Genomic DNA, 21,195 nt, shown 5'->3' with positions numbered 1-21,195 from the left:
ATCAGGTGTGGTTGCCCTCTAAGATATTAAATGCTTTTATTTTCAATATTAAAAATCAGTTATTAATATTAAAATGCTAATTTTTAAAAAAAGACAGAAAAGCCCCCAAAGTACATTCTACAGGGAAGTCCATCCTGACGCGCGCGCACACACACACACTGACTAGCCCAGGCTATTGAGTGCCCAGCAAGCTTCCAGTCACTCAGATACACACACACACAAGACACAGGCTGAGAGATTGGCCCAGGAACAAGTACCAAAATAGAAATGACAGCCAATCCAGCCCAACTCAGATACTAGAAAAATAGTCTTTACCACTGGAGGAGAGAGGGCTTGGCTGTCCAGCCCTACTGGTCCTCTCCTCAGGTTGGTGTCTCCAGGGCAGCCACCTGCCTGTAGGATTCAGACAGCCTCAGCCAGGAGGCTTGGGTGTAACCCTACACCCTCATCCTGAGCTGGCCTGGCTCTAGGGCCCAGCATTCTCTGGAACAGGACAGCAGGTCCCACGGGATCCAACAGGTTAGCAGGTAAGGGCTATGTTAAAGGGCCAGACAGCATCTAGGACGCCAGCCAGGCAGGGGAGACGAGGCTCAGGGGCAGGCACTCCTGCCTGCAACAGGTGTCTTAAGTGCTGGCTTCACAGACCTGTGAGGCCAGAGAGGGGCGGTGGTGACCCAGTACAGGGTCACTGTACTAGGTAGCAAGTGGTCAGTCATGTCTACAGGCTCAAGTTAGACTGGTTCTGTGCTAGGACTCGGTAGGGCCAGGTGAACCTGTCTGTGGCCAAACAATACTGAGCTCCATTGGCAAGACCAGCTTGGGTACCTCAGACCCTCCTGGGAAATGGGATGGCAGAGGCCAGAGCCCTTGCTCCTCTAAGCACTGTCAACTGGTCTATTCCACATCCAGAACCTGTAAGTATGGGCCATCCCTAGGAAGGCAGCCAGCCTTAGCAAGTGACACCACTGCAGGGCCTAGCATGAATGGGAAGCCCAGGTGTGGCGGAGGTCCTTGGGCTCCAGATGGTGTCACCAGCTGAGTGGTGGGAAAGGGGCCCAGGGCCTCACCCCTGCTGCACCTCATTTGATCAGGATAGTGCAGGCCCGGGCCTCATCTTCTGCCAGATTCCTCAGGTTCTTCTCTGATTCCTCGGAAGAGCTGAATGATCAGAAGGGTCAGGATAGGGAAGCCTCTGGCAGCTCTAAGAAGGGTCTGGAGCACGAGGACAGGTATTCTCACCCCAAGAAATCCTTCACATCCTCCACTGTGAGGTCACCTGTTGTGTCCAGTGTGGTGTCACCGCTGGTGGCTGAGTCAATGGACATGGGTGAGAGTGTAGCTTCTGGCAGCTCGGGAGTGTCTGCAGAGAGGAAGTGCTCAGACCCTGCTAGGCCCCCCAGTACCCCTTGGACCTGGGGTCACACACTGAGAGATAGCAGACAAGTGGCCTCTACTACTATCCTGCCAGCTTCCACTACTGGTCCAGCAGTGCCTCCATAGGGGCCTGCCCTGAACCTGAGCTGTGTGACCTCACCCCAAAGGACACTCGTGCCCCAGTCTGCCCCAACCTTGCCATTTCCTACCAGCTCCCTTGCTGTAGGCTGGATCAGGCTGTCCATCGCTGCTCCGTGGGTCCAAGATGATGCTCGGGGTCCCATTAGCCTGGCTCAGCTTGGGCGACTCTTGGAGCCTGTGATGGCAGAAATGAGGCCACAGTGGAGACCGCAGCAGGTGCCACACGCCCATCCTCACTTCCCCCCAAACTAGAGGGCCAGGAATTACACTGTGGGGTGAGGGCAGAGACCAGGATGGGTGACACCTAACCCTGATGACAGGCCCCTCCCACACACCTAGGTCGCCTTGCATAATGGGACCAGCTGATGTTCAGATCGCAGAGTGGCTCTGTGACGTTGCGGGCACTTAGAGAGAAGCGCTCAAATTCGGATGGGGAAATCAAGTAAAAGCCTGTGGGCGAGAGGAAGGTCAGAGTGCAGGGACACCTGACTAGCCCTGTCCCTCACTGGCTCCTCTCCAGTGCTCCTGCCCAGCCTTGCCCCTTGCCCCGCCTTACCCTGTCCATGGCGTGTGAAGACACAGGATGCGATGCCACTGATGTCTTCCTTCCGGATGCAGGAGTAGTGCACCTGAGGCCGCAAGCCCGGCACTGAGAAGACGTGAACGTCACCCAGATTGGTGAGACAAGCCAGACAGGTCTCAGCATAGTCCTCACATGCAACACTGGTAAAGGTGGCCAGGGCAACCTTCCGCACACGACAACCTTCATGAGCAGTCAACTTGAACTTGGTCTTCGCACTCACCTTGGGCAGTGTGAACACCTGGTGGTAGGTGACAATGGGCAGGACCCCTCACTGTCACAGCTGCAGATACCCAGTTTGCCCCTCAGGCCAAATATACCCTGGACCACACTGCCACTTGCTTAGCCTGCCACCCCCTCCTGCACACCCAGCAAACTCCCTGGTCTCCACCAGTGGCCAGATCAACTGTAGGGTCCTAAGGCTCCTATCTGCAGGAGCCTGAGCCCTGCAGGGCCCTGTGGGGAACAGTGAGGTTGGAGGCCCTTGGGAACGTGGCAGACCCAGGAGCATTAGGGTTCTTTAGGGGTCTATGCTGGCTGGGGACAAGCTGATGAGGTAGGAAGGACATGGCAGATCTTAGTAGTTTAAAAGCTCAGACAAAAATCTGGAGGGGTCTCCTCAGCCCACCACAAGCACACCTTGAACTGCTCCTCAGACGCGATGAGTACAGCATGCCCACCCTGCATGTCAGGAGCCTGTGCCAGGTCCCTCGAGGCTTCGTAGGGTTCAGGCAGTGGGCGGCCACGCCCATCCAATACAGCAATGGCCACCACAGGTGCCCGGTGCATGAGCTGCACCTCCTTGCCCAGCACAGCCTCCACTGCCTGCTCAGGCCGCTTTTCACCTCCCGCTGTGACTGCCGGCACCTCCAGCGCGTAGGCAAACACTGAGCCCGAGTTGGTGCCTGCCCACATGGTAGGCCCATGGTGGGCCGCTGTGGGGGACATGCGCAGTGAGATCTATGCAGATCCTTTCCCACACCTCTGCTTCCTAACCCTGGCATCCAAGACAAGCAGGTTCCCTCCTGTCCCACACTTCTCTGGTGACCTCGCCCCGCTAGCCGGAAACACCAACTCTATGCTGCTGACTCAGCCAGTCCCTGATGCAACCCTTATGCAGAGACACAAGCCATTCCAAAGGCATGAGCACAGGGAAGCCAGGCCCAAAGGACTCTAATCTCAATGGCAGCAGCTCCCCCCTTCCTCTCATCTAAGACCAAACTCCATGTGCAGACTCATCCCCCCACATCCTAGCACTAGTCTTTGAGAAAGCATCCTTGGGTGTCACAGGCCAGCCCTTTGTCACACTCCCTGTGGTGTGTCCCCCATACTACGACACAGAAGACCTCAGGCCTGGGGCAGGATGAACCTATCTACCCTGCTCTGCTGTGAGCCAAGCCTCTGAGGTACAATTGTTTTTGTCAGTTGTAGGGCTTGAACTCTGGATTGTCCCTGAGATCTTTCAGCTCAAGGCTAGTACTCTACCCTTTGAACCACAGGACCTCTTCAGGTTTTCTGGTGATTAATTGGAGTTAAGAGTCTCACAGACTCTCTGGTTGGGCTGGCTTTGAACTGTGATCCTCAGATCTCAATCTCCTAGGTAGCTAGGATTACAGGTGTAAACCACTGGTGCCTAGCATGGGGCACAATCTTTACTGGAGAATAAGAGCTGAGCAAGCTGGGAGGGAGAGTGATAGTCACCACTCCACATGCTTGGTAACTTAGGTGCCAGAGCAAAGCCACTGGGAGCCCAGACCCAAGTGAAAGGCTACAAAGCGATTCCAATGTGATGGTGCCGAGGTGGAAGGCCACTACATCCAGATACTGGGTAACTCCCTATACCAAAACCCTCAATAACAAAATGACACCAGGAAGAATGGCTGCAGACTAAGCAAGAGTTTAGCCTAGGGATTAGCCTTTGCTCTTGGGGACTAAGTCCATCAAAGTGTGAGGTGGGCACAAAGTATGAGGTAGACACTCAGGGTGGCCAATAAATACTAATATACAAGCAACTAATACACAAGGTAAAAAGCAACCTCTCAGGCTGTTGAGATCTGAAGGATCGGGTTTGAGGCCAGCCCAAGCAAAAAATTCATTCAGAAGACCCCATCTTAACAAGAAGCTAGCTAGCTGCGATGGTGCAAGTAGGAAGATCACAGTCTGAGCAAAAAGCAAGCCACATCTGAAAAATAACAAGAGCAAAAATGGCTGGGAATGGGGCCAAAAGGACCTGAGTTCCAAACTCAGTACTAGGGGAAAAAATAAAGGCCAAACTCAGAACCTTACAGCGTTCCCAAGCCACTCGGAGTCAAAAGCCAGATTCTTCGCACAGCACCTAGCACCAACCTCTCCTGCCTCCCTCACTCCTGATCCTGAGCCCATCTTCCTGCCCCTGCTTGGTCAGCAATCCCTCCCCAACTGTCCCAGTGAGGGGATGTATGAGTGGCCAGAACATCCCTGTCAGCACATAGTACTAAGGTTTTCAACCTCCACAGAAGTTACAGTCCTGCTACCTCCTGGCCAAAGTGGCCACCTCATTTCTCACATGGCCAACTGAGACCAACTTTTTTCTTTTCTTTCCTTTTGGTGCCAGTACTGAGGCTTTATGCTTATATTCAGCCTTGTTCACCCCAAGTTCACACTCTTACCACCTGAGCCACACCTTCATTTCTGGCTTTTTGGTGGTTAATCAGATAAGAGTCAATTGGACTGATCTGCCCAGGCCGGCTATGAATGAGCCTTGATCTCAGATCTCAGCTTCCTCCCTATTCCTTCCATGGCCTCACCGTCTCGAAGGAATGTGTCAGCAAAGTAGAGACAGCGCACAACACCAGAGAGGGAGTCATCAGCAGAGCGGGGCTCGATGCGGCGCTGCACAGGTGTCATCTCCACATCGTGGGGGCATGCCTGCTCTGCCAGCTGTGCATTGGCCTCCTGCAACTGGAGGATTACGGTGTAACTGGCCTCTGCATGTGCTCTCCTGAGCCAAGCAGTACCCATGCTGCCTGACTAAACTACTATCCATCCCCTGCTCACCCTGTGCAGACTCCTACTGTTTAAGAGTGAAGCATGGCAGGGAGCAAATGCCAGGGCTCGGGGCCAAGACACTTCCTAGGAAGCCTACACAGCTCACCTTGCTGCTGGCAGTAACAGCCCGCTTTTTCCCTGAGACACGGCTCTTGCGGATGCGACGGAAAGACTGGCGAAGCGACTTCTTCAGGGACTTCACCCGAGACAGCGGCCCCTCCATAGCCAGGGAGTCATTAGGGTGAAGGGTGCACCTGAGAGTAGGCAGGAGCTAGTTGTGTTTGAAGCCTAGACTACACCCATGCTGGCACTGCAGAGCCCAGGTCCAGGGAGCACAGACACTCCTCCTCACCACCCCATGACAGCTGGCAATGCTCAGCAGAGTCCTCGGGGAGTTGCAGATGACTTTTTAACAGGGTACAAAGATTATGGGGCTTTCATGATCAGCTTGACTTTGTCACGCCAAACTTTAGAATGGGAAACTAAGGCTCAGACCCCACCTCACCAAGGCTCCAGCTACCCATCACCCTGCTCCACTTACCTGGCCAGCACTGGGCTTTTCCGCTGATAGTCAAAAAGGCCAAAGCCGTGACTGGTGCCAAAGGCCACAAGGCTCCATTCGGCATGGAGGGTGACGGCGGTGACAGCAGCTGGTGGCAGGCATTGTACCAACACCTGGGGCTGGAAGCCAGCAGGCCAAGGCAGAGGCCCTGTGCGTGGGCTCAGCCGCTCATGGCCCTTCCATGTGAAGCCTTCACGGTCCTGAAGGAGATCCACACTGGACACACTGACAGCCTGTTCTGTTGGCACGTCGCTGAGCTCCAGGACCAGCACCTGGGCCACAGTTGGGTGAAAGGTCAGCACAGGGACGGGATACCACAGGCCCTACTGCTGCCACACTGGTCCTAGCACCACCTTCCCCATTCACCTATTCATCCACCAATAAGCACTTTTTGTTTTTGTTTTTGTTTTTTTTTGCCAGTCCTGGTTTGAGCTCAGGACCTGAGCACTGTCCTTAGACACTTGAGCCACAGCACTATTTCTGGCTTTTTTCCATATGTGTAGTATTGAGGAATCAAACCTAGGTCTTCGTGCATGCTAGGCAAGCACTCTACCACGAGGCCAAACTCCTGACCCAAGCACTTTTTTTTTTTTTTTAAAGCTAGTGTCGTTTATTGTCTGACCTTCAGGGAGCCAACAAACAGTATTTTTACATAGCTGTCCACAAGGGATAAGGCAAACTGAATTTTCCTTTGTGAATGGACTTAGTTGGCCCAAGTTTTTATAATTTTTCCATATAAAAGTAAAAATTCAGCCAGACGCAGTGGTTTATGCTTGTAATCCTAACTACTCAGGAGGCTGAGATTTGAGGATCTCGGTTCAAAGCCAACCCAGCCACTAAAGACAATGAGACTCTCATCTCCAATTAAACACTGGAAAACCAGAAGTGGCGCCGAGGCTCAAGGGGTAGGGCGGTAGCCTTGATATGAAGAGCTCAGGGACAGCTCAGGCCCAGAGTTCAAGTCCCGCAATGGACAAAAGTAAATAAAAATAAAAATCCAAATTATTTTTTCTTCTGATCAAATACTATTATTTATTACTTTTTTATGCCAGTTCTGGGGCTTGAACTCAGAGCCTGGGCATTGTCCTTGAGCTTCTTTTGCTCAAGAGTAGAGCTCTATCACTTGAGCCACAGAGCCACTTCTGGCATTTTCTGAGTAGTTGTTTGGAGATAAAAGTCACAAACTTTCCTGTCCAGTCTGGCTTCAAACCACGATCCTCAGATCTCAAGACTCTTGAGTAGCCAGGACTATAGACATGAGCCACTTGTGCCCTGCGAATAGTCACCTTTTGAATGTCGACTGTATATCTATCACAGTGCTCAGTGAGCGCCAAGGAACACAGCAGGGACTAGAACCCATGGGTCCCTAGGCCTCCACAGCAAAGGCCTCTTAACTGAGTCACTGCCACCCCATCAGTAATGAACACACAGCAAGCCCGTTTGTATTTTATGAAGTGCCAAAGGCACAGTAGGGACAAAGACTAAGTGGTCCTTACCCCACCAGATCCCATCAACTAACCGATGAGCTGATGTCTCCACTACAGACCACTTCCCATTTGTCTGACTCAACCAGCCCTACCGGGAGCCCCATTCCCATCTGCCAGCTTCTGACCACAATGGTTCTTCACTCATCCACTATACCCATCATTTCAGGCCTACCAACAGAAAAGTCCTTGCTGACACCCCTACCCAGAGGACACCCAACCCTACCTGGCCTGCTGTGCCGGCCACTACCATCTGGGCTGTGTACTTGCAAAGTGCTACCTTCTGCACACCGAGCCGGGGATCATCACTGTAGGGGTCAAAGCAGCCCACCTAAGGGGATAGGAGGGAATGACGACACCAAGTAGAGCTAGGTAGAAGCAGCTCCTCAAGGCCCAGGGCGGGGGTCTACCTTGCGGAAGGGTGGCCAGTCGTCCTCAGCAGCCTGGGTCAGGCTATCTGCGTGCTCACAGTCCGTCTGGAAGAGGCCAGCCGTACTCAGTTTGTAGAGTGGCCGCAGTGCGACACCAGAAGCATCCCAGAACCGCACGGTGCCATCCTCATGGCTGCAAGGAACAGCATATATATCAGGGCCATCCTGGAAGGCTGGCACACCCCTTCAACTACTCTTCCTACAGTCATTCCAAACATCTACTGCATATGCCCAACACTGGCCAGAATCCTACTGAATATGCCAAGCACTTCTCATGTTCAAACAGGCACTTACTCTATGCCACAAGGCTACAAGATTCTGCCCCATGTGAGGCACCTAACAATCAGGATTGGTGCCAGGAATCCTGAGGACCAGATACAGGGGCCGTGAGCATAGCCTAGTGGTAGAGTGCTTGCCCAGCATGACAAAGCCCTGGGTTCAATTCCTCAGTATCATATACACAGAAAAAGCCAGAAGTAGTGCTGTGGCTGAAGTGGCAGAGGGCTAGCCTTGAACAAAAAGTGTCTAAGGAGAGTGTCTAGGTCCTGGGTTCAAGTCCCAGGACTGGCAAAAAAAAAAAAATGGTGTGTGTTCATTACTGATGGGGTGGCAGTGACTCAGTTAAAAGGCCTTTGCTGTGAGGGCCTAGGGACCTATGGGCTCTAGTCCCCGCTGTGCTTCTCGGCGTTCACTGAGCACCGTGAGCCTGAGGTGGCCATGAAGGAAAAGCAGCAGGAAGGGAAAGAGTGGACGAATCTGGAGCACAGCTTTAGGACACGGCTGCAGAGGCAAAGTGGCACCCTTGGATGGTGGGCGGGGGGGGGTATGGAATCCAGAGCCAAAGTGTGAGGAGAGGCAAGACTGGAGGCTGGGTGGGATTCACCCCAACAGCTTAGAAAACCAGAACAATTGCCAACAGGAGGACTATAGGAGCCCAGCAAAGGCAGGAGGGGGCAGGGCAGGAAGCAGGGTCTGAGTCACTAGGCACGTCAGCACCCAACAGGCCCACACTGGGCTTTTCAGCTCCTGCCCTGAGCAGGTGGTGTGGGCTAGCCCAGATTTTCCAGGCAGGCCAGGTGGGTGGAGCCCTAGGGTGTGCTGGAGCTCAGTTCCACACCATGAGGCAGACCAGGGTGGGGCTTTGAACTGGGATCTAGAGAGGCTTCATACAGTCCTCCTTGTGCAAGGGGACAACCTGGACCTGCCAGACGCCAGACCTGAGTCAACTAGTTAGTACGTCAGTGAGGCTTTGGGCTGACGGGAATACACCAGGCCTCGTGGCGCAGGGCCTCACTTGTGTCCCCAACACTTACCCTGTCAGTAGCAGCCCTCGCTGTGATGGCTCCACAGCCAGGTTCCGGCCCCCAGTAATGGGCCAGCTCTAGGAAACAACAAGGATGTGAGGTCTCCCCTTACCCGGGGCATGGCATTCAGAGTTCCCCACATGTACCCACAACAATCATGCCTCAACCAGCAGCCAGCACTGCCCTCCACCAATAACATGCTCCCTCCCACATTGCTACAGGACATCCACACTCACCGAGGCACTAGAGGCAGGCTGGGGGCTCTGTTGCTCACCAGCGCTCACAATGCGGGCCCACAGCTTGCTGGGAACATTGGCGACATGGGCAGAGCAGGTGATGGCAGATGAATGCAGTGGGGCCAGGTAGGGGGCCGGCACAGTTGGCCAGCCAGGAGTCTGCAGGTCCAGCACCACCAACTCCTCCTCCAGCAGCACAGCCAGGGCCTGGGGATTATCAAATTCTGTGGAACAGAATGGGTGAGCTCGGCCACAGCCCTCACAGGGCAGGCTGGGGTTGAGGCGGGGAGACAGGGCACACACCGTGCTCAGGCCGAGTGTTGTGAACTGTGAAGAAGTCAATGACCCGGGAGGTGAAGTCCAGGGTCACCAAGGTCTCAGCTCGCATCACGCTCACACAGTGGCGGTCACCATAGCTGGCACGGGGCATGCCACCACTGAAGATGATGAAGTGGCCCCTATAAAGGAGGTCATATGAGTCAGGCGCTCTGAAGGCATACAATGTATACCTGGCAAGGGCTTCACTGTCAAGTGCCCAGTCTACCAGCCCCCAACTCACACCGCTCCCTCAGCTCACCCAGATTCACAGTTCAGCCACAGAATCTTGTTGATGGCCTTGCAGGGAAAGGGGCCTGGGTGGAGAGGGAGCATCAGACCTTCCATTCCCAGGCTACCTCCCAGCAATCTCCACAAAGGCAAAGCCTTGCTACCCAGCCATGCCCCCACCCCCCCAGGGTTTCCCTCAGTATATCTGGCTAGGCAATGTCCCCATGGAAGCCGGGCCACCCTCCAGTCATGTGTCCTCAGGTTCAGACCTCTGGTGCACTCACCATAGGGTGTGGTGAGCAGTGTGGGCTGGGGTGTGGAGGAGCTGCCAGTATCTGTGGACCAGATGGCATAGCTGCCATCACTGTGTGAGCTGATGATGGTGCCACCACCACGCCCCCAACACAGGCTCTCCAGCTGCTGTGGACAGGGCAGGAGGATAAGTTAGCAAGTATGTGCAGGGGCCCAAGTTGAGGGCTCAGGCCTCACCCACTGACCTGGTTTCCAAGGAAGACATGATCCACACACCGCGTAGCCTCGTTCCAAATCACCAGAAGACCCCGGCTATAGCCAATGAGGATTTTGTTGGGGTCTTGTAGGTGTCGCTGGAGTGACTCCACAGGGCCCAGCGCCTTTCCACATCGGAAGTCCTCTGGCACACTGCAAAAGGGGCTCCAGTGAGTCAAGAGAACTTCCCAGACATGGAGAACTCTTCCCACCTGCCACTCACCTGCGCAGAACTTCATCTGGGTGGAGGGCTTGGCCTTCGAATAGTGTTAGGGTGGTGACATCCAGAAAGAAGACGCTACCACCCTCAGTTCCCAGAACTGCTGTGTCACCATCAGCCACCAGCAGGACCACTGTGATACGGGTTAGGCTTGCTGGGGTACTACAGGGGACAAGAGGAAGGGGTGAGGTAGTCTTTCTACCTGCTTTGGAGAGAGGGACTGAGCCCTTACTGCTAGCTCATTCCTGCCCTTCAGCATTCACAGGGCCTATTTACAGTGCAGGCAGGCATCCCCGGAGGGTGATGATGCAATGTAATTAGCCTGCTCAATTATTCATCAGGATGTTGGCAGAGAGAAGGATAAAAATAGGTTCCCCAGGTCTTGGAGATGGACTCCCGGCTTCTCTCACCACCAGGAAGGAACCAGGACATTTCCTCACCCAGAACCATGACAGACAAGGCCTCACTAAGCCCAATCCAAGACGTCTGCCACCAGCCTTCTGGACACTACATGACAGGCAGGCCCAGATGGTCCCTGCCTGCTGAGGCAAGGGCTTCCCCATTCCAGCCATTTCCAGCAGGCCTGAGAAAAAGAGACTCTGCATCCTCACCTGGAGGCCAAGCCCATTTCAAGCACATGGGCTCTCTTGCCAACACTAAACCCATCCTAGAGGATACTCCTTACTCAAACTTCTCCATTCACCTGGACATACAATGGCCCCTCTCCCTAACTTAGCTTGTCCCAAGCCCATGGAGAGCACCACGCTGCAGATCCAGGGAGTTTGGCCTAACACATACTTTCCCAGGACTGCTGAAACTAAAGGTTTCTCCCATCAGGATCATAGCCCTAATCTGCTCACCTGACTCAGCCAGAACCTCACATCTGATCCAAAACGTTCAGAGCATATTTTAGCCAAGCAGAGGCCAGGCTATGTCCTGCCTGCACACCTCCAGACAGCCAGTTCCCATAGCTTCCCCCATCCCTCCTGCCCAGTGGCTAGCCCCTGTAAAACGGCCCAGTACCTGGCACTGTCAAAGCTGGGCCGGCTGGGTGGCTGGAAGCTGAGGGCTTCCTCTAAGTGGGCACAGCCATTATGGTGGATGATCTCCCAAAGATGCAGGCTGTTGTCATCCAGCAAGGTCAGGAGGCGGCCCTAGTAGATGAGCAGAGAGCAGAGCAGCTAGCCAGGAGGGGTGGATGGACATGGGGGATCATGGGAACTGGCAGGAAGGGGCCAGAGCTCACCCGGCCATGGAGGAAGTGCATCTGGGTGACAGTGGCTGTGTCTCGGTGCAGACCTGTGAACTCCACACCAGGTGCTCCATAACTGACGGTAACTGGTCAAGGACAGAACCATGAAGGACAGGAAACTGCCACAAGCAAGATACACAGGCCTTCCACTTCCCCAGGACCATCTCAACGGTCACTGCTCATCCAGGGGACTCCCAGCCACAATAAGGCCGTGTCCTCAGGTAAGCTCATCCTACATTCGTAAAGCACACTCAGGATTGGTTCTGCACAGCTCCTATAAGGCTAACACTGCTACAAGACCTTTATGTCATTTGTGAAATGTGCTAATGACTCCCACTTGTAGAGCTAAGTAGGATGAGCTAGGGAACCAGCAGCCGGTGGCTCACATCTATAATCCTAGCTACTTAGGAGGCGAGGATCTGAGGAGCAGAGTTTGAAGCCAGTCCAGGTAGGAAAGCCTATTAGTCTTCACTCCAATTAACCACTAAAAAGCAAGAACTTGAAATATAGCTCAAGTGGTAGAGTGCTAGAAAAAAGCTAAAGGACAAGTGTCCAGGGCCTATGTTTGATCTCTAGAACCAAACACACACCAACACATAAACACACACACACACAACCTGTCTGGGCACCAGTGGCTCACCTTATACTCCTAACTACTCAGAAGGATGAGATTTGAGGATCAAGGCTCAAAGCTTGCCTAGACAGGAAAGTCTATAACACTTTTATTGGTCAGTTGTGGGGCTTGAAGCTGGGGCCTGGGTGCTGAAGCCAACTTTTTTGCTCAAGGTGATCTAATGCTCTACCACTTTGAGCCACAGCACAACTTCCGGTTTTCTGGTAGTTAACTGAAGATAGGAGTGCCACAAACTTTCCTGTTCAGGCTGGCTCTGAACTACAATCCTCAGATAGCAGCCTAAGTAGCTAGGATTACAAGCATGAGCTACTAGCACCCAGTTATAGTGATTTTTTTTTTTTTTTGGCGGTCATGAGGCCTGAACTCATGACATTCCCATCTCCACTTAACAAATAGAAAAAAGCTGAAAATGGAGGTGTGGTTCAAGGCATGAATGAAAACACTACAGAGTAGATAGCTCCCAAGCCTCAAGCTCCAGTACTGGCATAAGAAAAAAACTAAAATTACCATAGCTCTGGCCCAGCTACGGTCCTCCAGAGCCAACAACCTACTGCCCATCTTACTAAGATTAGCACACATGGAATATAAAAGGGCATGAGACTTGCTTGAAGTCCCCAGTGCCAGAGCCCAGAGTCCAAGCAACTCCAGGGATGGTGGTAGTTGGCAAGGCCTAAAGGGACCACAGGAGAGTTGAGGGAAGGGTCAGCAATGTTCGTTGCCCCAGTGACAAGGCAGGAGCTGTAGCCGGGAGCTTAAGCTAGGACTCCCTGCAGGGGCCTGGCAGGGAGAGAGGAGGGGACAAAAGAAGGGGCAGGAGCAGCTGGGCGGGAAGCAGGGTCGCCAAGGAGATGAGGCCAGCCAAGCAGGGGAAAGGGTGGCTTTTTTTTTTTTTTTTTTTTTTTGCCAGTCCCAGGCTTGAGCTCAGGGCCTGAGTGCTGTCCTTTGGCTTTCTCCAGGCTAGAGTTCTACTCCTGAGCCACAGCACCTCTTCCAGCTTTTTCTATGTATGTGATACTGAGGAATCAAACCCAAGTCTTTGCCTTCGAGCCTGCTAGGCAAGCACTCTACCAGTAGGTCAAACTCCCAGTCCCTTTTTATTATTTTTTTGTGCCGATCCTGGAGCTTGAACTCAGCACCAGAGCTTTTGTGCTCAAGGTTCTACCACTTGAGCAACAGCTCTGGCTTTTTGAGTTTATTGAAATAAGTCTCATGAACTTTTCCTGCCTGGGATAACTTGGAACTGCTATCTTCAGATCTTAACCTCCTGTATAAGCTAAGGATTACAGGGGTGAGCCACTGGTGCCCAGTAAGGGTGGCTTTTAAGACCAGGGATGGCCCTTTCCCATCTATTTCCCAACTCCAGGGGCTCCAGGCTGTGAGAATTTAAAGAGGAAAAGCAAACTCCCAACCTCCTCTCTGAGGCTGTGTCCTTCTTTGTTCCTCTGTGAGCATGAAGAATACACAAGGACCCTCCAGAGGAAGGGCAGCTCAAAGTGCCTGACAGCAAAGCCCTTGCAGACACTGAGACCCAGACCCCAGTGATATGGAGAAAAGCAGAAGGGCTATACTTGTGGAGGTGGCACAGTGTAAGCAGAGTGGCAAATGGAAGCAGAAGGCAGGATAGAGGCCAGGGCACTGCCCCCATTCACCCTCATAGTGTCTGAAGACTCCTAGGAGACGAGGGGACACTCCAACTCAGACATACTTCCTAGAGGAGGCACGAAGCTCACAAACAACTAGCCCTTCTTGATTCAGTGCCCCAGTGCCAGGGTGAGAAGATCGCACCCTATAATCCTCCTCTTCCAGGAGATGAGTTGTTTCCTGCCAATCAGAGAACTGTGAGACCCAGAGCACCACAAAGGGATGGGTGACAGGGGGTGGTCATCCTTATCATGTAGCGGAAGTGCTAAACTTAGCACCTCAGTTTTCCAGAGAGCATTTGGGCTGTGATTTCCAGGGTGGGGTAAGTACTCATTCATCAGCCTGCTAGCCTAGCTTCCCCCCCTCACCCTGGTCTGGAGGAAAATGCCGGCTTTGTACAGCTCACACAGCCCATTGTACAGCACCAGAGGCCAGGTGGGGGCCGAGCTGTGCTCACCATGCTGAGCCTGGCACTGCCATATCCCTCAGGCTGAACACACATGCCTTCACATTTGCACACGTATGTGAGTGTACTCACTCACCAAGGGCCCCAGTCTACCCATCCCATCAACCATTATTTTGGCCTAGTGCCTTGGCCCAGTTGCTGGGATGATAGCAGTGTCACCTAGGAAACTGGCTAGCTAAAAAATCAGGGAGGGACAGCTGTGGCCACTGCAAACTCACCCTCTTATCTTCCCCATCTTTCAGCAAAAAGACCCCATCATCTCTAAGAGGAATTGTCCTAGGCTTGTGAGGCACACAGAGCCTACTCCTTAGAGACCCATACACACATACTCCTAAATGCCGAACATCACAGCTGCAAAGGATACATCTTGACAGCCCCAGATCTGGTGCCAATAGCCATGATTCGAAGTTCAGGGTCGAAGGCCAGGGCACTGGGCTGGTTGGGGAAGCCATGCTCCACCGTCTGTAGGAGAGAGGAGGCTGCTGGAGACACTTGCAGGCACTGATGCCCTACCCACCCACTCTTTATGCCTGTCTTCAGCTGTGAAATGGGTGTCTGTGCCTCCAGTCTGCAGGAAGGTAGTTGAGTCCTGGGCTCCATGACGACTCTATGTGCGGCCCAGAGGCCCTCCACTTCCCCAACTCCCATTCTTCTCAGTGCCCATGTCACCCCACAGGCACTTAGTAATGAACAGAAAACAGGCTCAAAAGTACAGGCACTGAAGAGGATCCCTTAGGTCCTAAACCACATTCCTAGTTACACAGATTAAACTGTGGTGAGCTGCCTAAAAATCCCCAACGAAGGTCAGAGGTCAAGGTCAGCACCTCGGTCAACCCAGGCAGAGCAGATCTTGACATCCCTTCAGCTATAGGGAAACTGAGACCCAGAGGCAGGTCACTTGCTGCCTGGCCCTTAAAGGTGTCATCTCCCTTGGGAATAGCCAGATAAGAACTCCAGCCCATAGCCGGGTGCTGGTGGCTCACACCTGTAATCCTAGCTACTCAGGAGGCCGAGATCTGAGGATCACTGCTCAAAGCCAGCCTGGGAGACTCTTATCTCCAATTAATCACCAGAAAACTGGAAGTGGCATTGTGGCTCAAGTGGCAGAAGGGTAGATAGTCTTGGGCTGAAGAGCTTAGGAATGGCACCCAGACCCGGAGTTCAAGCCCCAAAATCGACCCAAAAGAGAGAGAGAGAGAGAGAGAGAGGGGGGGGGGGGGGGGGAGGCAGAACTCCAGCCCATCACCAGTGGAAAGGGCTAATACCAGTGAAAGTGTCCATGGCATTGCTTCCTTCCTAGCCCTCTGCTCCCTATGGGGCCAAGTCACAGCTTAATTCTGGCCCCTCCCCACTCTCTAAGCTTCCTTTGGTCTAGCTGGTTCCCTCCATTTGCCTACCCACTGAAGAGCTTTCACTCAACCAAAGGTGGCAGGGACTCTCTGGGGAGTCCCATCTTGAATACCAGTACAGGACACACAAGGAACTACTGCCTATCCTCACACCAAGTGTTGGTGGCACACACCTATTAATCCTAGTACTCTGAAAGCTAAGGAGGAAGGACTTCAAGTTAGAGGCCAACTTGGACCACAGAGTGACATCCTCTCTCAAAACAAAAACAAGAAAACCTCCCAAGCTTGTCATTTACCCTTAGCTCATCCAGATGGGGACTGAGCTGGCTTGACAGGTCCTAGCTGTGTGATCTGGGGTGATCACAATACTCTAGCCTGCTTCCACTGGCCCTGGCAGGGAACCCACCTGAGAGCTGAGGGTTTGGCTTAGAGTTAGAGGGATTCCCTTTTCCACCAGCACTGCTATGCCTTTGCTGGACCTGACCATGTCTGGTCAGTCCCAGAGTTTGGCCTAATGTCCAGCAGATGGAGTACATGTAACAACTTTATTATAAATCCCCACAGCCCAGAGAGGGCCCCACCTGGCTCCACTTACAGAAGAGATGAGGCTAGGCAAGCTGTTAGCATCTTTACCCTTCACATCCCCAAGGCTAATCCATTCCTGAGCTCCATTAGCTCCGCTGCAAGACAGACCAAAAGTCATTCTAGGCACTCCTCCAGAATGCTCCCCACACAGGAAAGAAAAAGTTTTGCCAACACCAATCAGCTGGACCCTCCAAGGGGTCCCAGTTTACCTAGAGTCCAAACAAATCCTCACCAGGTGTTCCTTCTCTATGGGCATCACTCTCTCTCTCCTCCAGGCCCTTTTGCTTTTCCTCAATTGCAAATACTGTCTCTTGGCTCCAAGCTCCAGAGGGTTCCTTGTCAGTACTCAGGAAGGAAGGAAACTGCTCTAATATAGCCCTGGCTACAGGACCACGGCCACACCCTCACCCTGCTGCTGACAGCCACAGCTCTGGCCACTGTGTAAACTGCTTCTTCAGACTTGCTTTTTTTGTCTTGGATTTTCAGTCTTCCAAGGCTCTTGAGTGGAAAGGCACACATGTCCCTTTTTGTCTCCACTGTGTCCCTAGCACCAAGGAGTAAGGGCTCCCTATTATGTGGACTATTTGTGGACAGGCTGGGATTGAACTATCACCTCTGACCAGAGCTCCAGAACTGCCTTCAGAGCTTCAATCTCCATCTCTGTAAGGCCCTAATGTTCACCTCAATCTGCTGCTAAGGAAGTGACACATTCCAGCCTTCCTGGAAGCATTCTTCTCTCACCTCAAGGGTGAACCTTCACAGCCACCCAGCAGAGGGAGTTTATCATCTTCCTGAGGACCCCTGCATCCCTTCAGATTTCTAGCAGCTTCTAGGTCAAGAAGTGTGAGGCTCCTGGCAGCCCTAGCACTACCTCCTGGGACCTCAACGGAAAAACTGCATGCCGGAGACATTCCAGAGCCTCCCCCATAATGCTCAGGGGCAGCCCAGGGCCCCTGGGATCTGCTCAGATGGCAGCAACCCCTCCAAAGCTCCCTGCCACTCTAGGCAAGCATCTAATCCTACCAAGGAGAAACTCCAGAAGACGTAGACCAAGTCCTCACTACCTCTCTGCATTCAGTTTTCTCTCACTTGTGATGGAAGTAACAAATCCAATCCTCAACAGCAGGCAGAAAGACGGTGGAGTAAAACTGAAGCCCAGACCCATTCCACTACCAGGAAGAAGTCAGCAAGGGTCAGGCTTGGGGCTTCCCATCAGTGCAGGGGAAGGTAGGGGGCACTCCTAGGAAAGAAAGATCAGTCTCCCACCACCATCATTCACATCAAGCTGGCTGGCCCATGTGGTACAGGGGGCCAGAACCCACAGCAAAGGGGAAAGTAACTCTACTTCACGACTGGGAAAACTGAGGCACAACACAGTTTGAAGTATAACCGGCTACTCAATCAGGTGCACTGCCTCCCTCCCATCCCCCACTAGGACCCCAGGCTAGACATGGCAAAGCGGGGCCGTGGGGGAGGGGAGGCTCCGCTGAGGGAGTTCCCAGCCCCACCCCCTACTTCTGCCTCCACCCCTCACCTCTCTAGTAGGCCCGGTGCGAAAGCAAAACAAAACCCAGCCCTAGGCAGTGTTCCAAGGGCCCCGGTGGGGGCCGCACACACACAAAAAAAGAGGATAAAAAGAGTTAAGAGACGGAGGTAGCAACGAACCCTACAAAGACGGGAGACCCACGAAGGGATAGGGAGAGACGGAGAAGAATGAGAGATTCGCAGGGAAAGACCCCCACCCCAACACACTCAATACGGGAGCAGGCGCGAGAGGGAGGCGCAGGGCGCAGAGAGATGCGAGGAGGGGGCACTCGCGACGGAGGCACGCAGGGGCCCGGACGGCCAGGGACGTACCGGGCGAGGGCCGGGGCCCGGGAGGCCCACGGAGAGCCGCCGAGGCGGGCACGAGGGTCAGCGGGACCCAGGCGCACCCGGAGTCCGAGAACTCAGGAGGGAGCACGTGAGGTTCGGGCCCGCCACGGGGCTCCACCCGGGCCCCCTCCCCGCCCTCGCGGCCCGACGTGGCTCCGGCCCCCGGCCCGCCCCCTCCGCCCCAGCTCGGGCCGCCTGCCACACCTTGCTGAAGGCAAAAAGCTCCTGCTTGAGCTTCTCGCGCTGCGGGTCGGCGCCCTGCCGCCGGAACCGAAACTTCATCATCTTGCGACCGGCTCCCGCCGCCGCGCCCGCCACCGCCGCCGCCGCCCGCAGAATACGCCGCGCGGCCCCGCCGGTCCTGAGGCGCAGGCGGGGCGCCAGGCGGCCCGGACGCGGGCGCGTGGGGCGGGGCCTGCATGGGGGTGGGCGTGGGCCGCGACGGACAGGCCACCTGACCAATGAAATGAGGGCGCCTCCGTGCCGCCCGCTCCTTTCAAGCCGACCAGACAATGGGGGAGGACAGGGCCCCCGGGCTCGGCCAGGCTCGCGAAGAGATTCCTGTCGCGCCTGCGCCGTGGCGCGGGGCCTGCCGGGACTTGTAGTCCTCTAGTCCAGGATCCAGCGTGGGCGGATGGAGAACTATTGGGGCGGGCCACTGTATAGTTCTCAACTTAGAGGACTCTTTCCTCTCCCTCCCCCCCCCCCCCCCGAGTGAGCCACCAGCTAATTCATGTCGTGGGACAGCTTTGTCCCGAAAGCCAGGAGCGCTCTGGCAGGGCCAACTCCTTAGCTCCCCTGAACCCGAGCTTTCCCGCTTTGCCACTGGCCCTGACTCGCCCAGTCTGTTATCAGGTTCCAGGGTTCTCCAGTGTGCCCAAGCACCTCCCACCGTCATGGTCTTGCTTTGGCTGTGTGGTCAGTCAGGAATGCCTTCCTCAGCCCCTGGGGAACTCCTACACATCCTCCGGGACCCCATGCCAAAGGCTCTGCGGCACAAGCCGCCGAAGAGGAAGTGGAGGTGTGACTTGAGACGACCAGAACACCGGGTTGGGGCTTTTCTCGGATGGGGGCAGGGCCTCCACTCCACGGGGAAGTGTCGGAACAGACTGCGCACCACCCCCACTCTTTATCCCCACCCACTTCCCAGTCCTTCTTTTCTTCTCCAGACAATGGCCTCTGGGCGGAGGACAGGCTGCTCTGGGCTAGGTTCTGGGCTCTCCGAGGTGTAGGTGGGGCCGCGAGCCTCTGACCTCTGAGCCTGAGGCAGCTGCTCCTCCGGGTCTGGTGCAGGAGGTTGGTGAAGAGTCCAGGTGACTCCTGTACACCAGGCCCTGCTCACACCCCTTTCCTGAGGCTGTGGTCGTGGCGGGATGGGCCGCTGGCACAGCTCTGGCCTCCATCTCTAACGCAGAACTCCACAGCCTCAGCCATTTGATTGTTGTGCTGGTACTGGGGTTTCAACTTGGAGCCTAAGCACTTTACCTTAGGGGTTTTGTTTTGTTTTGTTTTGTTTTGCACTCAGGTTGGTATCTCTACTGCTTGAACCACAGCTACACTTCTGTTTCCTAGGTGGTTAATTGGAGGTAAGAATCTTACTTTCCTTCCCTAGGGTGGCTTCAGTGATCCTCAAATCTCAGCCTTCCCTGTAGCTAACATAACCAGCCTGAGGCACTGGCTCCTGGCCAGCTCTCCTGGCTTTATAGATGAGGAAACCGATGCAGCCTGACAAACACCAGGGAGGCTCCAGTGGACAGAGCTGACCCCAGTGAGGAGCCTCAGAGGACCTGGCAGTGCTTACTGTCCTGCCACTGGACCCAAAAGAAAAAAAGTGTTCAATCAGATGCCTTTTGCCATCTAGAAGACCTTTGACTTGAAGCCAACTACCCCATTGTTTGTGTGTGCTTTAGTTTCCCCCACCTGTAAAATTTTTGCTAATCCTAGCACTTACCTTAAAGATTGCAAACATTGAATAAATTCGAATTTGTCTGGTTCTTACAACATGCTAGGCAGATAGGAAGATATCTTGGTCTTATTAATTGCTGTTTGACAACTTCCCCTGTGTAAGTCCGAGCCTATCCTGGTCTCCATTTTGCAATGGGACTTAGTCTTCAAGCAGCAAGAAAGCATGAATCCATACCCTTACTCCAGCTCAAAATCCTAGAAAGCAGCAGATTTGACTCAGAGTGGCTATCTTGAGCAGAGAAGAAACTTCAAGGAAGTGGTACTGTGGCTCAAGGGGTAGGACTGGTAGCTTGGAGTTAAAGAGCTCATGGACAGCGTCCAGGCCTGAATTCAAGCCCCACAACTGACAAAAAAAGAAAAAAAAGAAGAAAATTCAAGCAGCACTACACAGATGAAGAGGTTACAGGGAGAGGGGATTAGAAGACAGGCACAGAAGAACCCTATGTGAAGCAGGGACTCTCAAAATGTCAGAAACAAATACCCTTTTTTTTTTTTTGGCTGGTTCTGGAACTTGAACTCAGGACCTGGTCATTATCCATGAGCTGCTGCTGCTGCTGCTGCTGCTTCCCTTACCCCTTGAGTCACAGAGCCACTTCCAGTTTTCTGGTGGTTAATTGCAGATAAGAGTCTCACCAACTTTAGTGCCCAGGCTGCCTTCTTTATTTTTCTTTTTTTCAGGCTGGCTTTGAACTGTGATCTTCAGATCTCAGCCTCCTGAGTAGCTAGCATTACAGACATGAGCCTTTTTTTTTTTTTTTTTTTTTGGCAGTCCTGGCTTGAAGTCAGGGCCTGAGCACTGTCCTTGGGCTTTGTCAAAGCTAGAGCTCTACCACTTGAGCCACACTGCTTCCGTTTTTTTCTATCTATGTGGTACTGAGGAATTGAACTGAGGTCTTCGTGCATGCTAGGCAAGTACTCTACTACTAAGCCAAACTCCCAACCCCGGGTTTTGGGTTTTTTTTGTCAGTCCTGGGATTTGAACTCAGGGCCTGAGGACTGCTCTTGGGCTTTCTTAA

The 21,195-nt window shown here is 53.7% G+C and overlaps 1 protein-coding gene across 4 annotated transcripts; it reads right to left on the bottom strand.

The window, feature by feature from the left end:
* Positions 1–19: 19 nt before the first annotated feature.
* On the bottom strand, positions 20–18,517 carry Llgl1 (LLGL scribble cell polarity complex component 1). Of its 4 annotated transcripts, none has more exons than XM_090349421.1 (22): positions 18,419–18,517; positions 14,770–14,867; positions 11,659–11,740; positions 11,436–11,566; positions 10,416–10,574; positions 10,183–10,345; positions 9,970–10,105; positions 9,717–9,771; positions 9,443–9,597; positions 9,140–9,363; positions 8,913–8,980; positions 7,579–7,732; positions 7,395–7,499; positions 5,664–5,956; positions 5,229–5,376; positions 4,882–5,035; positions 2,735–3,030; positions 2,072–2,336; positions 1,851–1,965; positions 1,584–1,690; positions 1,240–1,360; positions 20–1,158 (listed from the first exon to the last, which is right to left on the bottom strand). In XM_090349421.1, the coding sequence occupies exons 1-22, from the start codon at positions 18,497–18,499 to the stop codon at positions 1,080–1,082; spliced, it is 3,189 nt and encodes a 1,062-aa protein (XP_090205547.1). In that variant the 5' UTR covers positions 18,500–18,517; the 3' UTR covers positions 20–1,079. The 4 variants fall into 4 exon arrangements, with proteins under 4 accessions (XP_090205547.1, XP_090205550.1, XP_090205549.1 ...); XM_090349424.1 differs by having other exon boundaries at positions 1,277–1,360; XM_090349423.1 differs by having other exon boundaries at positions 4,882–5,029.
* Positions 18,518–21,195: the final 2,678 nt, after the last annotated feature.

The sequence above is a fragment of the Megascapheus bottae genome, chromosome 17 (genome assembly GCF_031878675.1).
Source record: "Megascapheus bottae isolate mThoBot1 chromosome 17, mThoBot2.hap1, whole genome shotgun sequence".
Classification (NCBI taxonomy): domain Eukaryota; kingdom Metazoa; phylum Chordata; class Mammalia; order Rodentia; family Geomyidae; genus Megascapheus; species Megascapheus bottae.
The sequence above is the reverse complement of the archived record's forward strand: the minus strand, read 5'-3'. Positions and strand labels throughout refer to the sequence as shown.

Bases quoted from the DNA above. Each gene is read 5' to 3' on its own strand.
- Llgl1 (XM_090349421.1), bottom strand. From the start codon at position 18,499: ATGATGAAGTTTCGGTTCCGGCGGCAGGGCGCCGACCCGCAGCGCGAG. The intron at 11,741-14,769 runs GTATCCTTTGCA...AGTTACCGTCAG, and splicing joins AGATCTGGGGCTGTCAAGAT to TTATGGAGCACCTGGTGTGG. The intron at 5,377-5,663 runs GTAAGTGGAGCA...GCCTACTCTCAG, and splicing joins AAAAGCCCAGTGCTGGCCAG to GTGCACCCTTCACCCTAATG.